Consider the following 21,282-nt stretch of genomic DNA (forward strand, 5'->3'; position numbering starts at 1 on the left):
TCTCCATACAGGCACTCCATGGAGGGATGTCATTATTCAGCAAGGGGCTCCCAATCTTAATTATTTTAGCTTTGCCTCAGTTTCCTCCTCCCTCTCATCCCTTTGCAGTTTGTGCTTCACACCTCCATCTTTCTGTATCTACACCCTCCTACCATTGCTTTGGCAAGCAAAAGGTGATACCCGCCACAGCATTGCTCTACTTATAATAAAGTTTGTTTGACCTTGCTTCTTTTTACCCTTCTAGCAAATCACCACATTCCTACTTGGCACTGATTGAACACCTCTATTTTATGCAAGTTAAAAGCAATAACCCACAGTGATTTCTTGCTACAGGCTTTTAAACAACTGGTTTTCAGACGTGGTTGTTTTGGTCAACATCAAAATATTTTGGACATTTCACCAATTAAAATGATATGGCAAAAGCCTGTCAAACTTCTTTTTTGTGCTTTTCAGATTAAGACTTTGTCTACACTGGCAAGTGAATGACAAAACTTTTGTCGTTCAGAGGCATTAAACCCCCCTCCCCACACCCAAAAGACAAAAATTTTGTCAAGGAAAAGCGCTGGTATGAAGAGCATTTTGTCAGCAGGAGCGCTCTCCTGCTGACAAAGCTATCACCGGTCGTTGGGGATGGAAGTTTTTTGTCGTCACTCTCTCTCGATGACAAACAGCAGCTACACTGCGAGCCTTTTAGCAGCATGGCTGTAGCGGCACAGCTGTGTCACTAAAAGCTGCATAGGGTAGACATAACCAAACTTAGTGCTGACTGTGGTTCTGGAACAATGCCAGGGGAGACTGCAGGACTCTAGTTATCCATTAAACAGTAACAGTACAGATAACAGCAGTGCAAGGTACCTACACTGTGCTACAACCTTGGCTTGGAGAGAACACGGCTTTTAACAGAAACTCTATCCACTAGCACCAGAGATCTCAAGGTGGAAAAGATGTAATGCATGTGCTTTTCTGAATACTAATATAACATTACAGAAAGACCTGGGGGAGTGTCACAGTTCCAGAAAAAGTTCTTTTTAAAGATTCAGTTGGGTTTCTGATAGGTACAGTCTTTTAGTGAAGTTGTTGCTTCATACCACTCCACTATGCTACGCTCTGCTGCCCCATCAACACAGGCTCTGACTCCAACCCATCCCACACAATTCCAGCTACTGCCTCCCCACTGGCTGTCTGTTTGGGAGCTAAGAGCCAATAAGATTCTGACCAGGCTCCACCAGCAGTGGATGGGAGGCAGGGCACACTCCACCAACATGGAGAAAATAACCAGAGCTGGGTGTTGTAATAGTGGAGACCCTTCCCTGCTCGCATGATGGAGGGACGACCGGGCCATATTTGAGTGGCTTTGTTACTCAATACATGGGCTCCTGCTCCCAGTCCTGAGCTCCATTCAGTGAGATTTCAGATATAAACTTGAGTGAAAGAAAGGGTTCAAATGTGAGAGTCTCACAATTCAGACATTGATGACAACTTCATCTTCTGGGCCCATGGGAAGGAGACTCTAATTTATAGTCTATAAAGGTGCCACAGGATTCTTTGCTGCTAAATTCAGACATGAGAATTGAAGTGTCTGCGATACTACTCAGTCACTGTGGCCATTCAATCCCTTACCTTTCTTACTCCTGGGTGAATTCTGTGCCACTGCACACATGCAGAATTCATGTCCCCTGCAGATTTTTTTTCATCTGCTGTGGCATCAGAAGAAAGGGCAGCTGGCTCACCAGCTGGAGCAGCCAGCCAAGGAGAGGAAAGGAGAAAAGGCAGCTTTTCCTTACAGTGACATGCTTGTGGAGCCAGTCGATGGGGGAGATGGTGTATGGAGGGACGGATAGAGCGGGGCACACACAGCTGCTGGGAGGGGTCACAGAATGGGGTTCAGAAGGGCTAGTGGGGGGGGAAGAGTGAAGCAGGGGCACAGGAGCTAGTGGGGTGACAGTAAAGAGCCAGTGGCTCAATGGGAGTGGGGTGCAAGGACACATGGGGATGTGGAGGGGGGTGCAGGGAAAGATGTGCCTGAATGAATGGGAGAGGCTAGGGGTCAGCCAGGTCTGCACTGGGGAGGCTGCTCCCCAACTTCCTAATAATCCCTCCCTCCAAAACAAACAAACAAACAAAACAAACGAACAAAAACCCAATCCCCACCCACACTCAACAACCCTCCAGGTTCACTCCCAGCAATCACTTCCCTCTCCCTCAGCTCTTCGTTAGCCCTGACTCTCCCAAACCTTTGCACTATTTCTGAGGGGTGCAGGAAATAAGTTTCTATATTGCAGTATAAATGAATTATTACTCAAACTTCTGTATTAATATGGCTAGGAAGAAATCTATTTGTCAAAAAACATTTCTGGAGTCTTTTTTGTTGTCTGTATTGTTACAGATATACTTGCTGACAGACATTTTTGAAATAAAGTACCAAAATAAATGAAACTAGTGTGATTAAATTGTGTTATTTTGACAAATAAAATATGCAGAATATTAAAATATTGTGTGCAGAATTTTTTCTTTTTGGTGCAGAATTCCCCCACAAGTACCTTTCTGATAATTTACCAACAAGGAACCCATCTGTTGGCATTTGTGACGGAAAATGGTTTCTTCTTGTTTTTTTAAATGGGATACCCGTCCGCTAGAAACCTGATGCATACTATCAAACTAATTTTACTTAGGTCAATGAACAGTCATAACTAGAAATAAACCTATGAATTAGACCACTGTCCTCAAAAGTAGAGAAGCATATCTTAGCTTTCCTAAAATCTGTAAAACATTGGTACTGAAAACATTAATGGAAATAAGTTATTCCAACATGTATAAAAGTCATGAAAGCAGCTGAGTAACGGACTTTGCACCAAAAAAATAAATTTTCAGGCTATGATGTGAATGGTATTTATCTGGAACTGAGGGTCAGTGGCAGGCTGAAATAACTACCATGACAGCCCCATGCACCGATCTCCTCTGACTTAGTAAAATAAATAGAAAGTGACTAGACCAAGTTTCAGGAGTTACTTTGAACTTTCTACACTTTGTAGTAAATCTCTTATTGTGAGCAGAAGACACTCAAGTTAAAAACAGTCCAATCTAATGAGACAAATTAAAGGAGTTGCGGAAGCTGAGAACCTCTGAAAGTCAAGCCCTTCGTCAACATATACACAGTATAACGTACCTCACTAAGTCAGGAGACCGAATAATTCCTTCCACAATGTTATCACGAATCTGCTGGCGATCATTTTCATGAATGTTGAATGGAAATACTGCTTCTCCAGGTGGCGGTTCCCGATCCGGCCAGTACTGTGTCACCATGTTCTTCAGGTAAATGGCAGCTAAGTTACAGAAAAAATCCTAACATAGCAGTATGGAAAGGATTACTTAAATTCAGTTCTGCAACAAAGTCTCTACCATTCAATGTGGATTACAACTGGAAGTGGCACAAAGTGATGCTGAACAACAAAACAGAGCAGAAGGCTAAGAACTCCTGAATATCTGTCCTTTAGCAAATATTAGAGAGACAAGATGGATGAAACAATATCTTTTATTGGACCAATATCCGCTGGTGACAGAGGGAAGCTTTCAAGCAACACAGAGCTCTTAGTATCTTTCCCAGATCTGAAGAAGAGTGTCACAGCTAAATACAAGATCAAATAGATAATTCAGCATAAGCTGTTGTGGGAGATCTTAGTCAACGAACCCAAGCTTTTCATCACTAGAAACATCAGGGTCAAATGTGTGGTCCTATACAGAATATGGGATTATTTCAGACAGCCTTTACTGGACAGTATTCTTTATTACAACCAGCTTTGCAAACTGTCACAACAATTTATCAGCCTAGGCACAAAAGCTACTCGTCTGTCGTTTGTCATAGTTATAATGAATGGAAATTACAATATTTCACTCAACTTTAAAATAAACTACTCACCCTCAGTAAGTATAGTTTTGCAGGGCTGACTTAAAACAAAGCATAACTGTATGCATGGCCAGTACGTTCTACTTGGGGGAACTGCCTGGTATCGAACTGGCATAGAGCATACCTTTTATCCCAGCAAAAAGGTCCACTGTAACGTCCCCAAGGCTTATCTCATCATTAAAATTCTCTGGAATTCCACAGAGATGTTCCCTATCACCTTTAATGAAGGTCATTAAAAAGTGCTATCTGGTAATCCTTAGCTGAAAATTTTACTTACCCCTAAAGAATGCCTGTAACTACTCTTTCAGACATAATATTAGCAGAAAGTTTTTAATAAACCTTTAGAATACTAATCCTTTCACTATTTTCCTTTTAGTTAATTCCCGATTGGGATTTTAAAGCATATTAAAGCATGAATCAGGCACATTCGAGTGGAATATTTTTCTCAGTTTTGACAGACTGAAGAGTATTAACCAAATTCTGTAGTTTGTGTGCAAAGCATGTTAAAAGGGTCAAGCGGATGTCAGAAATTAAAAAACTTGTTTTTCAGACAGAGTATTCAGACAAAAAATGGACCAGAATGACCAATACAATAGCTTAACACACTGAGGTCACACCAGGGACATGTGCTTTCTACATGGATTGTGATTTTGAATAAATTCTTGCTCTCACAGCCACTGTAGCATTCTGTTGATTTAGCAATTTGGTATAAATTCACTGTCTTTCTATTCCCCACCTCCTTCCCTCCAAAAAATACTGAAATATGCTCCACACATACATTTGTTTTGTTCTGCCAAATTAAAATAAGAGTCTAATTTATTAAAATGACCATATGAAAGAAGTGACAGCTGAATGAAGTGCCTCTCTTTATGCCAACATGGTCCTAACAATGCCATTCACAGTTGGATTATCAACGATAATATACAGGCCAAATAAAATGAACAGCATACAGCAGCATGCCCCAATGCATTCAGGGGATTAACTGGTCTTTTTTAACTCCCCTCCCCTCTCAAAAATTCAACCCCTCCCCCACCTTGTATGGAAAATTCTATTTCATATGCTAAAAAGAGAACTGTGAGTGAAAAATGCCCATCAAACTCTTCTTGGAAAAGTGGAATACTCACTGTTCTAATTAAAGGTTCACATTTAGCCACTTATTGTACAGGATTAATCAACATGTTTTATAAACAAAACAATTTAGGTTCTGATCCTGCAAAGAGTTACACACGTGCTTAATATTAGCTATACCACGCACTCGGTATCACATGCATATAAGGAATCTCTTCAAGATGCATTTAGCTAGCTATATACCCATAACTTATCTAAAGAAACTTTCTTAAGGTCAGTTTTTGGGAGAAGGGTCTGTTAGTATATAGCGTTGACTCTGGCCATGTTAATAAAGACTTCTATTTCTCTAAGCTAAGGATTCAAAACACTGCCAGACCCATTCAGATAAGATCCCCAATCTCCGTATACCTTCTTCATGTGGGCTCCATCTCTCCTCATAAGAAAAAATCTGAGCTCCTCATGCCCTCCTGTATATCCAAATTTTGCCCAGAAAGGCAGAGCAATCAAACTAATCTGAGAGATCACTACAAACACAAGAAAGTAAGGGAGAAGATTTGGTGTGCCATAACCAGATTTCACCCTACATCAGAAAGTGAATCACCAAGTCATTCTGGCTCCTTCACTGACCTACATTAATTCAAAGGCCAAAATAGAGTCAATTTTAATGACATAACAATAGCTCGCCACTTTGTTTTAATATCTTATTGACTTTTTACAATAGGAAGAAAATGAAACAAGGAGTTAGCTCACCTGCTTGACGTACTGGAAATTCAACTTGATCCGAAACTATGATTTGTAGTAGACTTGGAGCAAAATTTATGATCTTGTACGACTGAAATTTATACAGAACAACCAATAGTTAAAGTTGTGTTTTTTAAAAAAATTTAAAATATTGCATTGCCAAATGAGTAAGAAAATTAGGATGATCATTTTTGAGAGAGTTACTGCAGTGTTCTGAGACTTTCCACAGGAAGTTTGAATGGAAGTTTACTTTTGTTAAATTCACCCCCTCCAGCACCATAAATAAATATTTATAAAACTGAGCACATATAGGCAAGGAAGTGGCATTAGTGATGTGACAAAGGCACTTTCTTGGAGATTCTGAGATATTAAATACTTAGACAAAACTGATTATAAATAATAGAAAGTGCCTGAATTATTTAAAAAAAAAAATCCCCTAAAAGAGAAATGCATATTGATTTGCTTCACAGATACATAGCACTTCTGTGAGAAATACTTCAGAGTTTAATGGAAATGCTACCCCACTCCATTTTAAATCAGTAAATCGTTTACTTTACATTAAAGTATATTTGGCAAATGCTTTTGTTATATGCAGTATAACTGATGGATTAAATTTATAGTAACATAAGAGAAAAGTTAAAAATCTGGAAAACCTACTGGACTAGTCATACATAATTAAAATCAAGTGCTGACAGATTAGATTTCAAAGCCACAAGGTTTCATGTATTTTCTGGGAACTTTTCAGACACACTATTTTCAGAAAATCGGAAGAACTAAGTGGAAACACTGCTTTTAGTGAACTTCTGAGCAAAGCATGCCAGATTAAAAGGTGAAAATATGATAGTATACTGCCACAATTCAGTCGGCATCCTTCTGCATGAGGAACAGGGAACTCTGCATGGTTCCGTGACTTTTCAGCCTCAGCAACATCTGTAGTTATTAGTCAGTTATGATCTCTTTTCTCTCAGCTCCAGACAATAGATGTTTCAAAGAAAGCTTTTTCCCCAGTGTCTGCATGACAGCAGCTCTCTTTATGTTATCTCCTCTGGAAAGGCTTCACCAAACTCTTCAGATAACTTACATTTGGCAGCTCTAGTGGTTTTGAAGATTTTCCTTGCTGAAAGGGAAGAACTTTAACTAAAAATTGAACACAACTACACTACATCATTTCTTGGACTACATCTCATTCAACTGCTCAGAAATACAAGATTAGGTCTCTTTCTCATGGCCCAGATGCCTTGATCTAGCACTTCCATAATGAAATAATGATAATTTCCATAACGAAATGAGTCCACACCGGCGCTTGTGTTGGTGTAACTTATATTGTCATTCACAACATAAGTTACGCTGATATAAGCTATAGTGTCAACATAGTCTGACATGACGCCACAGCAGTAACAGCTAGCAACACAACAAATATGCAAGAGCTTCTGGAGACTGATACAGACTCAAGGAATTTAGATCATTGGTCTTGGATACACGCCATCATGCCCAAACTGGCAGGTCACTTTTGCCAACTCTGAGCAGAAAGATCAGAGTCTATTTGTTTCCCATCAGGTTTTTCAGCAAACCAGGTAAGGATTTCCATCTTGACACTATACCCTGGGAGGGCTGGTTATAAGAAGGCTCAGAAAAGCCCTCAAACACACAAAATTTCAGAGAAGGAAGAAGTTACTCACCTTGTACAGTAACGATGGTTCTTCTTTGAGTAATTTCCCTATGGGTGCTCCACGGTAGATGTATCTGCGTCCCTGTGCTGCTGAACAGATAATGTTGGTAGCAGCGTCCAATCAGTCCACGCATGTGTTGCCTCTCCCGCCCCTCATCATCTGCTATGAGGCTAACCAATAGCGTGCAGGTAAACCCTCCTCATTTTCTTTTCTGCCACAGAGTTTATGATGAGAACTCCAAAGAAGAGGGTACGTCATGGATCACCCATAGAGATACACATCATTACTGCACAAGGTGAGTAACAACTTCTTCTTTGAGTAGTGTCCCTATGTGTGCTCCACTGTATGTGACTCCCGAGAAGTATCCCCCCACTGGAGTTTGGGGCTTCTGTGTCGAGTTTGTTATGGATGAGTGTACCATGGCACCGAATCTGGTGTCTGCAGCAGAGTCCTCCAGGATGGCATAGTGTTCTGCAAAGGTATGTGCAAATGCCCAGGTAGCTGCTCTGCAGATTTCTGATACAGGGATACCCTTGGAGAATGCAACGGATGAGGAAACCGATCTCATAGAATGTGTGCAGATTGTAGATAGGGGTGCTCAGTTGCAAATATGATAGAGTTTGATACAGTTCGAGACCCATTTACAGAGTCTTTAGAGGTACAGCGATTTCAGCTCAAACTGTCCACAATGGCGAGGAAGAGTCTCGGAGATTTTCTAAAAATTCTTGTCCTGTCCAAATAAAAGGCCATGGCTCTCCTAATGTCGAGCGTATGGAGGATGGCTTCCCTATTGTCCTGATAAAGCTTGGGATTAAACATTGGAAAGTGAATGAGTTGATTCATGTGAAATGCAGAAATCAAATTGGGATGAACTTTGGATGTGGTCTAAGTGGAACTTTGTCATGAAAGAACACTGTGAAGGGGAGATGCACTATCAGATGGCGTCACTGATAGTGCATCTCCCCTATTCTCTTGCCAGGGTAATGGCGATCAGGAAAGGGGAGTTAAAAAACAAGTGGCCATGAGTTCAAAGGGTGGTCTAGTCAGTCCTTTTAATACTACACTGTGGTCCCATTCTGGGGTAGGAAGCTGGATTGGGGAAAGAGTTTTGCTATGTCTTTGAGAAACCTCTTCATAGTCAGGTGGGGAAAACCTGAGTACTCCTTCCACCTTTTGGTGGAAGGTTGCTATTGCTGCTAAGTATACTTTTAACAAGCTAATGAAAGTCCCCATTACCTGAGATCCAACAAACAGTCTTGGACAGTGGTCTCAACCAGGAGTATGCATACCCTGGGGGTATGCAACCATCTTCTAGGGGGTACATCAACTAATATAGATATTTGCCTACTTTTACAACAGGCTACATAAAAAGCACTAGCAAAGTCAATACAAACTAAAATTTCATACAATGACTTGTTATACTGCTCTATATACTATACACTAAATGTAAGTACAATATTTATATCCAATTGATTTATGTTATAATTATATGGTAAAAATGAGAAAGTAAGCAATTTTTCAGTAATAGTGATCTGTGACATTTTTGTATTTTTATGCCTGATTTTGTAAGCAAGTAGTTTTTAAGTGAGGTGAAACTTGGGGGAACGCAAGATAAATCAGACTCCAGAAAGGAGTACAGTAGTCTGGAAAAGTTGAGAGCCTCTGGACTATGGGTAGAGTGGTGGTATCTGGTGCGACCCTTTTGGACTGGCAGCAGATCCAGAACCTGGACCACTTCTGTAGGTAAGTGTAATGGATAGCCACTTTAATATTAATAACACTTCTTGTACCTCTTCAGAACATGATGTTTCTAAGTGCTGGAACCATGAAGGAGCCAGGCTTTGACCTGAAGTATCTGTAGGCTGGTGATTAAGAGTGCATCTCTGACTCTGCAAGAGGCGGTAAGGAGTGATTGGAAGAGTCATCGGTAGACACAGTGCCAGTTGTGACAGGTAAGAGTACCACGTCTATCTTGGCCAGATGGGAGCGATTAATATTATGTTTGCTTTTTCTCTTTTTACTTTCAACCAGGACCTTCAGCAACAGAGGGAGTGGGGGAAAAGGCATAAAGGAGGCCCTTCTCACATGAGAGGAGGAGAAAGTCCCCCATGGAGTGCTGGCTGATGCCCGTTCTGGAGCGGTACCATGGGTGTTGTTCTGAGAAGTAGCAAAGAAGTCTACTATCTGTGTCCCCCACCATTGGAATATATCGCAGAGTACCACTGAGTATCTCCCACTCATGATTGTGGGGGGATTTGTGGCTGAGACTGTTCACTGTCATATTGTGTATGCCACTGATATTGTAACAGTGTGGGAAACGTGCCAGTTCCATAGCTTTAGTGCTTCTGTCATAGACAGACAGTTAAGGGTTACTGCCTCTTTTACCTGTAGAGGGTTAAGAAGTTCACCTAGCCAAGCTGACACCTGACCAGAGGAACCAATGGTGGGACAGGATGTTTCAAAAGGAAGGAGGGAAGATCCCTTTGTCTTAGTCAGTTTCAGTTTTGGCTGGAGTGGAAAAGATCATGGAATCAGCCTCTTATCAGAGTAGTGAGTATTTAGAATAAATAAGGTTATGTTTATTTGCTTTTGTGACTTTGTCTTTTTGCATTAGTGGGATAATCAAATTGGGGATTCTTTTGTATACTAAGTTTTTGCCCAGGGGAACATCCTCTGTGTTTTGAATCTGTTGTCTGTGAGAGTAGCTGGTATGCTAATCTCTCCCAGAGGTTTTTTGGGTTTTTTTTTTACCTTTCTTTTCTTTAATTAAAACCCTTTTTTTAAAGAACCTGATTGATTTTTCCTTGTTTTTAGATCCAAGGGGATTGGATCTGGACTCACCAGGGACTGCTGGGGGGAAAGAGGGAGAATGAGCAATTCTTCCTTGTTTTAAGATCCAAGGGGTTTGGATCGGTGTTCACCAGGGAATGGGTGGAGGAGTCTCTCAAGGCTACCCAGAGAGGGAAAGATTTTGGGTGGGGGGGGGGAAATCGAGTTTCCCAAATGACTCATAAACAGCTGTTCTAAACGATTTGGGTGGTGGCAGCAACCAGATCTAAGCTGGTACTTAAGTTTAGGGGTTCTCATGTAGGTCCCCACATCTGTACCCTAAAGTTCAGTGTGGGGGTGAAACCTATGACAGCTTCCATACAAAGGGGGGGTGATCTCACACCTCCTTGTCGGTTTATGTAATACATGCAGGTTATATTATACATCATGATCTTTGTGTGTGTTCCTCTGATCATTGGCAGGAAGTGAATATATGTTCCTGACCACTCAAAGTTCAACTAAATTGATATGAAGGCAAGTCTCAAATGAAGACCCTTTGCCCTGTACTGAGAGACCACTGAGATGGGTGCTCCGTCTTATGAGGGATGCATAGGCAGTGAGTAGTAGTAATGGGGGAGGTTGAGCAAATGAGATTCCCATGCAGGTGTTTGCTGGGTCTTTTCACCTATTCAGGGATTGTTTGATTTTGGTGGGCATCAATAGCAGTTTGTCTAGGCTGTCCTTGTTCAGACTGTAAACCTAACTGAACCATGATTGGAGGCATCTCATGCAGAGTCCTGCATGAAGTATCAGCGATGTGCCCCCGGTCATGTGTCCCAGAAACTAAAGGCAATGTCTGGCCAATATCTGGGGGCTGGATGCATTGTCTCTACAACTGTGAAGAGACTGAAGAACCTGTGATGTGGGAGGAGTGCTCTTGCTTGGACTGAGTTGAGGTCCACTCTTATGAATTCTAGTTTCTGTACTAGTATTAATGTTGATTTTTTGTGCCTTGATTTGCAGGCCCAGGTTCTTGAATAGATCCAGGGTAGTCTTGGTAACACTTCGGTGAAGGAACACGCCCTGAGGAGGCGATCATCCAGGTAAGGGTAAATCATAATGCACTGGGAGACTAAGTGGGCTGCAACTACCAAGATGACTTTGGAGAATACTCTGAAGACCTCTAAGATGCCAAAAGGGAGTATTCTGTACTGGTAGTAGTCTTGACCAAATGTGAATCTGAGGTATCATATGTGATTCAGCATGATCAAAATGTGAAAGTAAGAATCTTGAAGGTCAAGGGCTGAGAACCAGTCTCCCTTTTCTAATGCTGAGATAATCATGGCCAATGTGACCATCCTGAACTTCTGAGCCTTGACAAATTTGTTGAGCACTCTGAGGTCTAGTACAGGTCTCCAATCTCCCTTTTTCTTGGGTATTAGGAAGTAGCAAGAGTAAAAGCCTTTGCCTCTTAGATGTATGGGCACTGGCTCTACAGCTCCTATGCTGAGGAGATGGTCAATCTCGTCTCGTAGCAGACTCTTGTGAGAAGGGTCCCTGAAGATGGACGAGGACAGATGTTGGCAGGGGAGGAGCTGTGAAGTGGATTGAGTACCCATCTCTAATAATCTCCAAAACCCATTTGTCGGAGGTTATCCTTTCCCAGGAGCTGCAGAACAGGGTGAGACAGCATCCATAGGGATGAGGGAAGTTTTCCAGTGTTGGATAGCATTGAGAATGGTTTGCAGGCACCTTGACTAACCCATCAAAACTGCCATTTTAAGGTGGATGACTGTGAAGAAGGAGGTTGAGTCTGATGGTTTCCATTTGGGGAACTTTGTCTTCTTTCTCTGGAGTTCATAAAATCTCTGGGATGAATACTGTGACAAAATGAGTCTGAATGAAGACTGGGGGCTATCTTTTCTCTTCTGCCCAGGTGTGTAGATTTTGAGCGATCTAAGAGTAGCCCTGGAACCTTTTAAAGCAGTGGTCCTCAAACTTTTTTTCCCGCAGACCACTTGAAAATTGCTGAGGTTCTTGACAGACCACTTAATTATCTTTATATATGTTGTTTGTACTGTTAGATAACTATTGAAAAGGGCTTTGGATAAAATCGCTATACAAAAAAATTAATAAGCAAACATTTTTTGTTATAAAAATATGAGTTGTGTGCTTTTATCTGTAGATCAGTAGTCTTACCTTTCTAATTTGATGGATGTGCCAGCTCTCTCCCTGCCATGGCAGCCCCTGAGCTTGGGCTGGGGAGGAGTTTGGGTGGGGGGGGTGTCTCTCCCCTGCCACAGAGCTGAGGCTGGGAAGGAGGGCCTCTCTCCCCAGCAACTGCAGCCCAGGAGCTAGGGAAGGCTGCCTCTATCTCTGGCTGCTGCAGCCCTGTGCATCCCAAATTCTTCTTACCCCTTTGCCCCCTCCCACCTACCCCTTATTCCCCCAAAGCCAACACCTCACCTTACATGTGGTCTTCTTCAGGGTCCAGGCACCTAATTAGTAGAGCTTCGCTCGCTCTGCTCCACTAATTAGGTGGGTGACCCTTCATTCTCTTGTGTGTGGCCACCCAGGCATGCACCTTAGAGGGAATTATCCGCGGACCATCTGAATGGAGCTTGTGTCCCACTGCTGGTCTGCGGACCACAGTTTGAGAACCACTGTTTTAAAGTATGGAGAGAAGCATCCATTTTCTCAGTGAACAGTTTTGTATCTTCAAAAGGAAGGTCCTCCACAGTTGTTTGCACCTCTTTAGGGAACTTGGATAAGCGCAGCAGAGGCTCGTCTCATCACCACGGCAGTAGAGATGGAATGTGCCACTGTGTCAAGTGCACTGAGTGTACTTTGGAGGGATGTCTTTGCTTTAAATTGCTCTCTGTGTGAATCTGGGAGATGATCAATAAAGGAAGTGAGTTTTTAGTAGTTTGTAACTGTATTTTGCCATTAAGGCTTGCTAGTTCACAATATGGAACTGAAGACAGGCTCATGAATATATTTTTCTCCCAAAAAGATCTAGATGCTTCCAGTCCTGGTCGTAGGGTGTGGATGTGAGATGGGGTTGGCAACCTCTTGAATTCACTGCATCCACAATGACCAAACTGGGAGGTGAGTAGGAGAAGAGAAATTCCATCTTTTGCTGGCATGTAATACTTTTTGTTGGCCCGCTTGCATGTTGGTGGGACCGACACTGAAGTCTGCAGTATGAGTCTGGCAGGGTCCAAGAGGGCCTCATTAATAGGGAGGGCCATTCTGGATGAGGTAGAAGAATGTAAAATGTCCACTACTTTGTGGTGTGACTCTGTCATCTCCTGTAGTGCTATCTGCAGTGCCTCTGGCACCCGCTGGGCCAGCTCCTGAAACAGCTTAAATTCATCTGCCAACAATGGTGGCAGGGGCATCCCTGCCTCGTATGGTGATGATGATGAGAAATTAGTCTGGGGGATAGCTTTCTCCTTGACTTGTGTCTCTTGTTCTTCTCTTAATTGTTCAGGGGGCTAGGATGCCCTCGATGCAGCAGCTGAAGGAGGATGTCTCCTTGGCTCTTGATGGGTCAAACTAGTGCCATAGGAAGCACGATGTCTGTGTGCTTGCCAACGATCCCATTAGGACCACTGGGGAGGGGTGGTAGTTGGTACAATGGCTGCCCATATCAAGGAGACTGGGGATCAGAGGGATGGTATGCATGAGGTCCATACTGGAATTGGGCACTGTAGGGTGGGTGAGAGGAGCAGCAAGAGAACACATCTTCTTTCTCACTATCAGACTCAGTGGATGAAAAAGGTGGAGTATGGCATGATGTTTCCAGTGAGTCTGGAGCTTTGGGTGGACTCGGTACTGAGGCCCCAGTACTGAGTACAGGAGAATCCAGTGCATCACACACAAAAGGTCTGTTGCGTATCAGAAGTCTGGCAGTGCTAAAGGCGTTGGTACCGGTGGTGGTTGGTGGTGCCGAGATGTCTGCACCGAAGGAGTTGGTGACGTGAATCTGATAGTATGGTCCGCTGCTATCTAGCATGCTGAAGATGGTACTGATGTTGCTGTCCATACCACAGGAACCTTCCCCTGGGCAGCTTTTCTGGATTTTTCCCACCCAGTCAGTACTGATGATTCCTTGCCTGTGCCCTGTGGGTCCTTATATAGCCCAACATGCTCTGTTGGAGCGGTGCTGTGCGAGCCTTGGGTACTGGACTTAGAGAGCTTCAGTGCCGTCAGTACTGATGACATTAAGCAAGCCAAAAATCATTTTCGGCTAGGTCGGGGCTTGCTGTGGAGACTCATGGCCCTTTTCCTAGAGGCCTTGCATGACTGGCTTGTGGATGTCTTCTTGGGCTCACCTCCCTTAGAAGTAGAGGGTTTCAGTGAGACTTCCCATTGTCCAGGTCTTGACACAGTTCAGAGAGTGGCTGAAGTGCCACCTCTATTAAGAGAGCCTTGCAGCTCAGTTCTCTAACCTTTCCGGATCTGGCCTTCAGTTGTTGGCACAAACCACACTTCTGTGGTATGCGGTTCTCTCCCCAGGCAGTGACACATGAGTCCGTCAGTCACCGGGATAAATTTCTTGCAACTAAGACACTTCCTGAAGCCCTGTGAATCAGGCATACCCTGTCCAGAGGGGTCCCCAGACCCTGGGGAGAGGAAGGAGAAGGTCAAAGAAAAATAATATCCAAAATAAAGTAGGAAAGCTCCAAAAAAAGGTAACTAAAATTAACAAGTATGAAGAAGTTAATGATCCGCTAATGGACAGCTAAATCTCCATCTTTATCCAGGGGCGGTTGAGAAGAAACTGAGGAGGGTTTGCCTCCTGGCAGACAGTTTCGGTTAGCCTCCTGGCAGAGCATAGGGTGGGGGGGTGCAATGCATGTGTAGACTGAATGGAGACTGCCACGGAAATTCCCTGATCAGAGGTGCAGGGGTGCAGACACACCTACAATGGGGCTCCCATAAGGACTCTACTCAAAGAAGGATTTTTTTTTGAGAATTAGGGATGGAGGGTATCAAAACTGAGGCTTATATAAAAAAAAAAAGAGATAGTAGCACCATGAATGAGTCACTGCCTAAACTCCAAAACAAATACAATTTGGATCACACATGATAGACCGGGCTGGATTCAAAGCACTGGAAAGAAATCATTAGCTCTCTGTCCAGCCTCACAATTCTTCACCAACTAAAGGTGAATCAAGATTCCTTTTGTAGGTTCAATTAATTGTTCTGTCACTGCAACACCTTTGCCAAATCACTTAACTTCCTGGTTCTCAGTTTACTCATCTGCAAAACTGGTTTGATTTTAACCTGCTTTGTGCTTGGAGGCTTAATCTTTGTAAAGTAATTTGGGATCTCAAATAAAAATGGATGTATCAGTGCAAAGTATTCTCTTCATCAGTTCCCTCTTTACAGATATAAAAATTCAGTAAGCTGCAGAAGAAACAATGTAATCTATTTACAAGTTATAATACACATTTATCTGTTACGTTTTGAAAAATAAATTTGTGCAAGTCAGGGGGTTGTAGTGAAATTGTAAATATAGGGTCCCAAACTCCATCTTTCTATCTCTAGACCTAGAGCCGGAGTCTCTGGGAAGGCAGCATATTCTTCCCTGGAAGTCAGGAAGACCAAGCATAAATCTCCACAAATTGCCTCTAACTGAAGGTAGGTTGGTGATAAGGCGCAAGATAAATGCTTCAGGGTCTCCTCACCAGAGAAAGGCTTTCCAGAGGTAGAAGAGGAAGTAAGAAGGGATGTTAGAGGATTAACAGAATGTTCTTAAAGGAAAAAACACTGGTTAAAAAACTGTGTGTGTGGACTATTAGTTTTATTTACATTTCTTTTTTAAATTAAATATTACACTCATAAAAGGTTGCCTGTTTCATCAAAAGTGACGTAGGCCTGGTTGACAAAAAGGTCTTGGGATGCATCAGGCGATGTATTTCCAGTAAAGATAAGGAGGTGTTAGTACCATTATAAAAGGCACTGGTGAGACCTCATCTGGAATACTGTGTGCAATTCTGTCTCCCATATTTAGGAAGGATGAATTCAAACTGGAAAGGTTCAGAGAAGGGCTACTAGGATGATCCGAGGAATGGAAAACTTGTCATATGAAAGGAGACTCAAAGAGCTTGGCTTGTTTAGCCTAACCAAAAGAAGGCTGAAGGGACATATGATTGCTCTCTATAAATATATCAGAGGAATAAATATTAGGGAGGAAGAGGAATTATTTAAGCTCAGTACCAACGTGGACACACGAACAAATGGATATAAACTGGCTATCAGAAAGTTTAGACTTGAAATTAGATGACGGTTTGTAACCATCACAGGAGTGAAGTTCTGGAACAGCCTTTCAAGGGGAACAGTGGGGGCAAAAGACATATCTGGCTTCAAGACTAAGCTTGATAAGTTTATGGAGGGGATGGTATGATGGGATAGCCTAATTTTGGCAACTAATTCGTCTTTGACTACTAGCGGTAAATATGCCCAGTGGCTTGTGATGGGATGTTACATGGGGTGGGATCTGAGTTACTACAGAGAATTCTTTCCTGAGTGTCTGGCTGGTGAGTCTTGCCCACATGTTCAGGGTTTAGCTGGTTGCCATATTTGGGGTCGGGAAGGAATTTTCCTCCAGGGCAGATTGGCAGAAGCCCTGGGGGGGGTTCACCTTCCTCTGCGGCGTGGAGCATGGGTCACTTGCTGAAAGATTCTCTGCACCTTGAAGTCTTTAAACCATGATTTGAGGACTTCAATGGCTCAGACACAGGTCTGATACAGGAGTGAGTATGTGAGGTTCTGTGGCCTGCGTTGTGCAGGAAGTCAGACTAGATGATCATAATGGTCCCCTCTGACCTTAAAGTCTATGAGTTTAACAGGAGGCCTCCAAAAATATTACACATTTCTCTTAATTCCAGGAATCATTTTCTAAACCAGATTAAAAAATCTTGTCATCTTTCCTTAAAAAATACATGCTTTTAAAAACATTGTTAAGTACTCCTGCACCTTGAAACTGAATCAGAATCCCAAATAACAACTATATTGCTAGTAATCTGCAGTCATCACATCTTTCATCTGATAATCCCAACAATCTTCAAAAGTTTCTTTAAGCTTTATAACACTCGTGCAACAAATCAATTACACAGTCAGGAACAGGATCCAGGAATCCAGACAATCATTCTTTTGCTCTAACCCTGCCAAACATACAGCAGTTTGTTATTGTAATTTTGCTCTCATATGTTGTTTTTAATTAAGGTAAAACAAGCACTGTGCATTTGTTTTTGTGTTTTTTAAATAGATATGGACTTTGTAGAATAAAGAAGGTGGCCACATTTTGATATAACCACCCCACACAGCATTTCAAATGCCCATTATCAATCAACAGTGAACACAACTTGCCACCACTAAAAGTGAGAGTGTTAGATATAACTAATTCAGGAGTGGTTTTAAATTGCACGTGTGGAAAATTAGAATAAGGACAAATTTCTAAACTGAACCTGAATCCTGTGAAGCCTTATTAATCATTTCAGTTAACATAGTGAAGACCCAGAAAGGTAAGTCTCTTCAAAATAAGTTCAAAACTGAAGTTATTCTTCTATATTCCATCAAAATGCCTATGATAGGAGAATATTAAGATTGTCTGACAAACCAAAACTCAGGAAGTGTCAAAAATTATGATTGCAGGCATAAACTTAACTGTATACCCTTGTGCCATTACAGTACAGTCTAACTACATGACCACCTGATATAATGGGATATCTGAGAAAGAATATCACAGTTTTTCCAGAACCTTATATACACAAACACTGCATAATCTGTGTGTCTAATATATATATCAGGAATCCATGAGAGTCAATGTACAAAATTCATAGTAAATGATGTATGGCACATGAGCATTGCAACCTGCACATACAATGTACTGAAGTATTGTATATTATATGTATTACTTGAAAAACTAGTACATAATCATGTATTTCAAGTCTAATGCACACGTACAAGACCACCAAATTAAGAATTCAGTGCAACCTTTACTTTGACAGTTCCTGACTCATATCTTTAAGCACACAAACTTAGCTAGGAAAGTGAAGGCACTGATCCTGTAACTGGTGCCAGATGGGCAGACCTCTATAACCACACAGGTTCCCAGTGAAGTCAGTGGAACTCCACAGCGGCACAGAAGTCTGTTCATCCATAGCCAGTTGCAGTATCCATAGCCAGTTGCAGCCAGTAACTTTCAAACTCTGCAGGGAAATATTTTTTTCACAACAAACTGTCTCATCAGATTTCCCTGTTAATTGTGGCAACATTTCTATTGTACTTCAGATTTACACCATTTTCAATTTCAGCTGACAATCCCCTTAAGCATTGTTTCCATTTAGGAGCTGCGTGTAGTTAGAGTCCACTGGTGCCTAGGACCAAGCTGGCTCTGCCCTTATCACCACTCCACAGAGACTACAAAGCCAGCTGTCAGATGCTGAAAGTGACAGATTCCCCCATCCACACAGGAAGGATGAACAGGCTCAATAGACAGCTCAGGTGAAGCGGAGAGGTAATTAGGGTGCTCTCTAGGTTCCCCTCACTGCTCTCTCCCCCGCCTTCACGCCCAGCAGAGATGAGCCCCACAAGCACCATCATCCCTGGGGCTGGGGTCCAGCGAAGGGTTGAGAGCAGCGCCCGGAGGCCCAGCGCCCGCAGGCCGCCTGACGCACGGCAGCTGGTGGCCGGGGCAGCCATGAAGCAGAAGCTCCCGGGCAGGATGCTTCGGGGATGTCCAGGCTCCCTCGGGGGGTTTCTTGACCCCTCTGCCGCCCCCATTTCACCGTACCACGAGCGAAGGGGGCTGTGAGGGCACAGGGGGAATCTGCCTGCCCTTGGCCAAGCCGGGGAAGAGCCACAGGGCGGCCCCCAAGGGCCGGGGGACCCCCCCCCCCACGCTGTGCTGGAGGGGCGAGCAGCCCCCGCCCTAGAGACGAGGGCAGCGCGGAGACGCCCCAGCCGCTGGGAGGGGGGAGAATCACCGGGTCTCCCCCCGCGCCCCGGGCCGGGGCCCCGTCTCCGCGGGCGAAGGGGCAGGGCCTGGTCCCGGCCCCCTCACCTGATTGAGCTCGTTCTCTGCCGCGATGCGCAGCTTGGGGTCGATGGTGCCCTTGAGGGCCTGGATGATCCTGTTGGGATCCATGTCGCCCCCAGCCCGCAATCACCAGCCTGCTCCGCTCCCCGCGGCCATTCACACCGGTGCGCGCGACAGCCAGGCGTCGGGAAACGGGGGCTGCTTTACGGCCACCGCGCCTCCTTCAGCTTCTTGCAGCCGGGGCAAAAGGAAGGAGGCCACCATACTGTTGTACGGAAAGGGACAGTGGCATTGTAGAGCTGCTTTACGGCGGCTGCCACAGCACGCTCTGTCCCCCATGGGGGCGGCCATGCTATGATACGGAAACTTGTCTCCTTGACCGCCCTCCCGGCGCAGCTGGTCCTGGCATTACTGTTTGACGGGAGGGTGACAGGTGCCCCCGGTTGCCACCCAGCTGGAGTTTTGCTTAAGTGGGTGGAGGGATGGAGGTGTGCACCTTCCCGGGGGGAGGAGCATAGCCACAGGTGCTCCCTCCAGCTTTTTCCTGGCCAGGGGAGAAAGAGATTGTTCCCCTGGAAACTGTTCAGGGGGATCAAAGCTGCTCCACAAAGCAGCTTGAAGGTGTTTGGAGGGTTTAGGTCAGTGGTCCTCAGACTTTTGTACTGCTGACACCACCTCCCCCTTATACATTTTAAAAAGTGTGTATATATTTAACACCATTACAAGTGCTGGATGTAAAGCAGGGTTTGGGGTGGAGGCTGACAGGTCATGACGCCTTGAGGGGTCCAGACTCCCAGTTTGAGAGCCCCTGGTTTAGGTGTTTCTGTCCCCTCCCCCTGCAGCTTGTAGAGGTGATCCTTGCCCCAGCCATCCAGCTGATAGATTTGTTTAGAAAGGGTGGATCCCCAGCTGGCTGCAGCCACCAGAGTCTTTTCTTCAAGATGCCCCCACGGTTTGCCTTGCTAGTGGAGCAGGGATTCTCTATTTGAAAGGTATGGGTTCCTCAGAGGCCAAGATTGGTGGCTCTACTTTGTTCATTCTCTAAAAAGTGAGAGTGAAAAATAATTGCTTATAGTTACAGTGTACCCTCCTAGCTACTAGCAAAAAGATGTATCAAAGCTAGTGTAAAGGTTCTAGTTAGCTGAAAATCAACATGTTTTAATGGTTATATCAACCAATGAGAATGCCCCTTTCTTTAGTATATAATTGAAGTACAAATAGAAAAGCTGATTATAATCTGATTTAAATTGAGGCTTTCCACTTGGATTTAAATCAATCCATTGTGCTTTTAGGCCAGTGTCTTACTCGACATGGTGCCCTAAAAACGGCTTTGGATTTTACAGGTTAACAGGTCTTGGCCCTTCCCAGAGTGTGAGGAACTATTCAGTGTGGAAGACAGTAGGCTTCTCTGTGTCCTGTTATGGGATTGCCACCCTTACTTCTGCACTACTGCGGCCTTCAGAGCTGGGCACCCAGCCAACAGCTGCCACTCTCTGGCTGCCCAACTCTGAAGGCAGTGCAGAAGGGTGGCAATATTGTGACCCCCCCCACACAAATAACCTTGCAATCCCCTGCAACTCCCTTTTGGGTCAGGACCCCTAGTTTGAGAAACGGTGGTCTCCCCCTGTGAAATCTGTATAGTATAGCGTAAAAGCATGCAAAAGACCAGATTTCATAGCCATGAATTTGGTAGGGCCCTACCTATCACTGATTGCCCCCACCTAATAGTTCAGAGATTAATTCAGTTGGTTTTAAATCAGAGGGTCATACTGGCAATTTTACCAAAATAGAAATATCTTGAGAGGTACAAAAATAAAGGCCATTGATAGTCTAGCCCTAAACATTTCAAGTTCCCAAGTCACAAGATACCTGAATTCTTTACATAACAGAAAAGTATTTGCTTGTCCCACAATTGCATTTCTCAAGTGCATATGACCCAGTTTAACTAGAGAGAGTGTAGGTATAACCAATGGACTTTGAAAATTTGAAATTTTAATTAGTATTACCTCATCCCTTCACCCTGATAAGTATAGTTATTTCTTTTTAACTCCCCACAGTTGTAGCATCTGATTTCAACC

At 43.6% G+C, this 21,282-nt stretch overlaps 1 protein-coding gene across 2 annotated transcripts in view; it reads right to left on the reverse strand.

The window, feature by feature from the left end:
- IPO8 (importin 8) overlaps nt 1-19,444 on the reverse strand; it is a 79,095-nt gene extending 59,651 nt beyond the window's left edge. Inside the window, exons 1-3 of one of the 2 annotated variants that reach the window (XM_030543362.1) lie at nt 19,229-19,444; nt 5,723-5,804; nt 3,167-3,323 (exon numbers count right to left, since the gene is read on the reverse strand). In XM_030543362.1, coding sequence (XP_030399222.1) covers nt 3,167-3,323; nt 5,723-5,804; nt 19,229-19,312 — 323 coding nt within the window. In that variant the 5' untranslated portion in view covers nt 19,313-19,444. Of the gene's footprint in view, nt 1-3,166; nt 3,343-5,722; nt 5,805-19,228 lie in introns of those variants that run through there. The other variant, XM_030543370.1, reaches the window with a different exon arrangement.
- Between the last annotated feature and the right edge of the window lie 1,838 nt (nt 19,445-21,282).

The sequence above is a fragment of the Gopherus evgoodei genome, chromosome 1 (assembly GCF_007399415.2).
Source record: "Gopherus evgoodei ecotype Sinaloan lineage chromosome 1, rGopEvg1_v1.p, whole genome shotgun sequence".
In the NCBI taxonomy this organism is placed as follows: domain Eukaryota; kingdom Metazoa; phylum Chordata; order Testudines; family Testudinidae; genus Gopherus; species Gopherus evgoodei.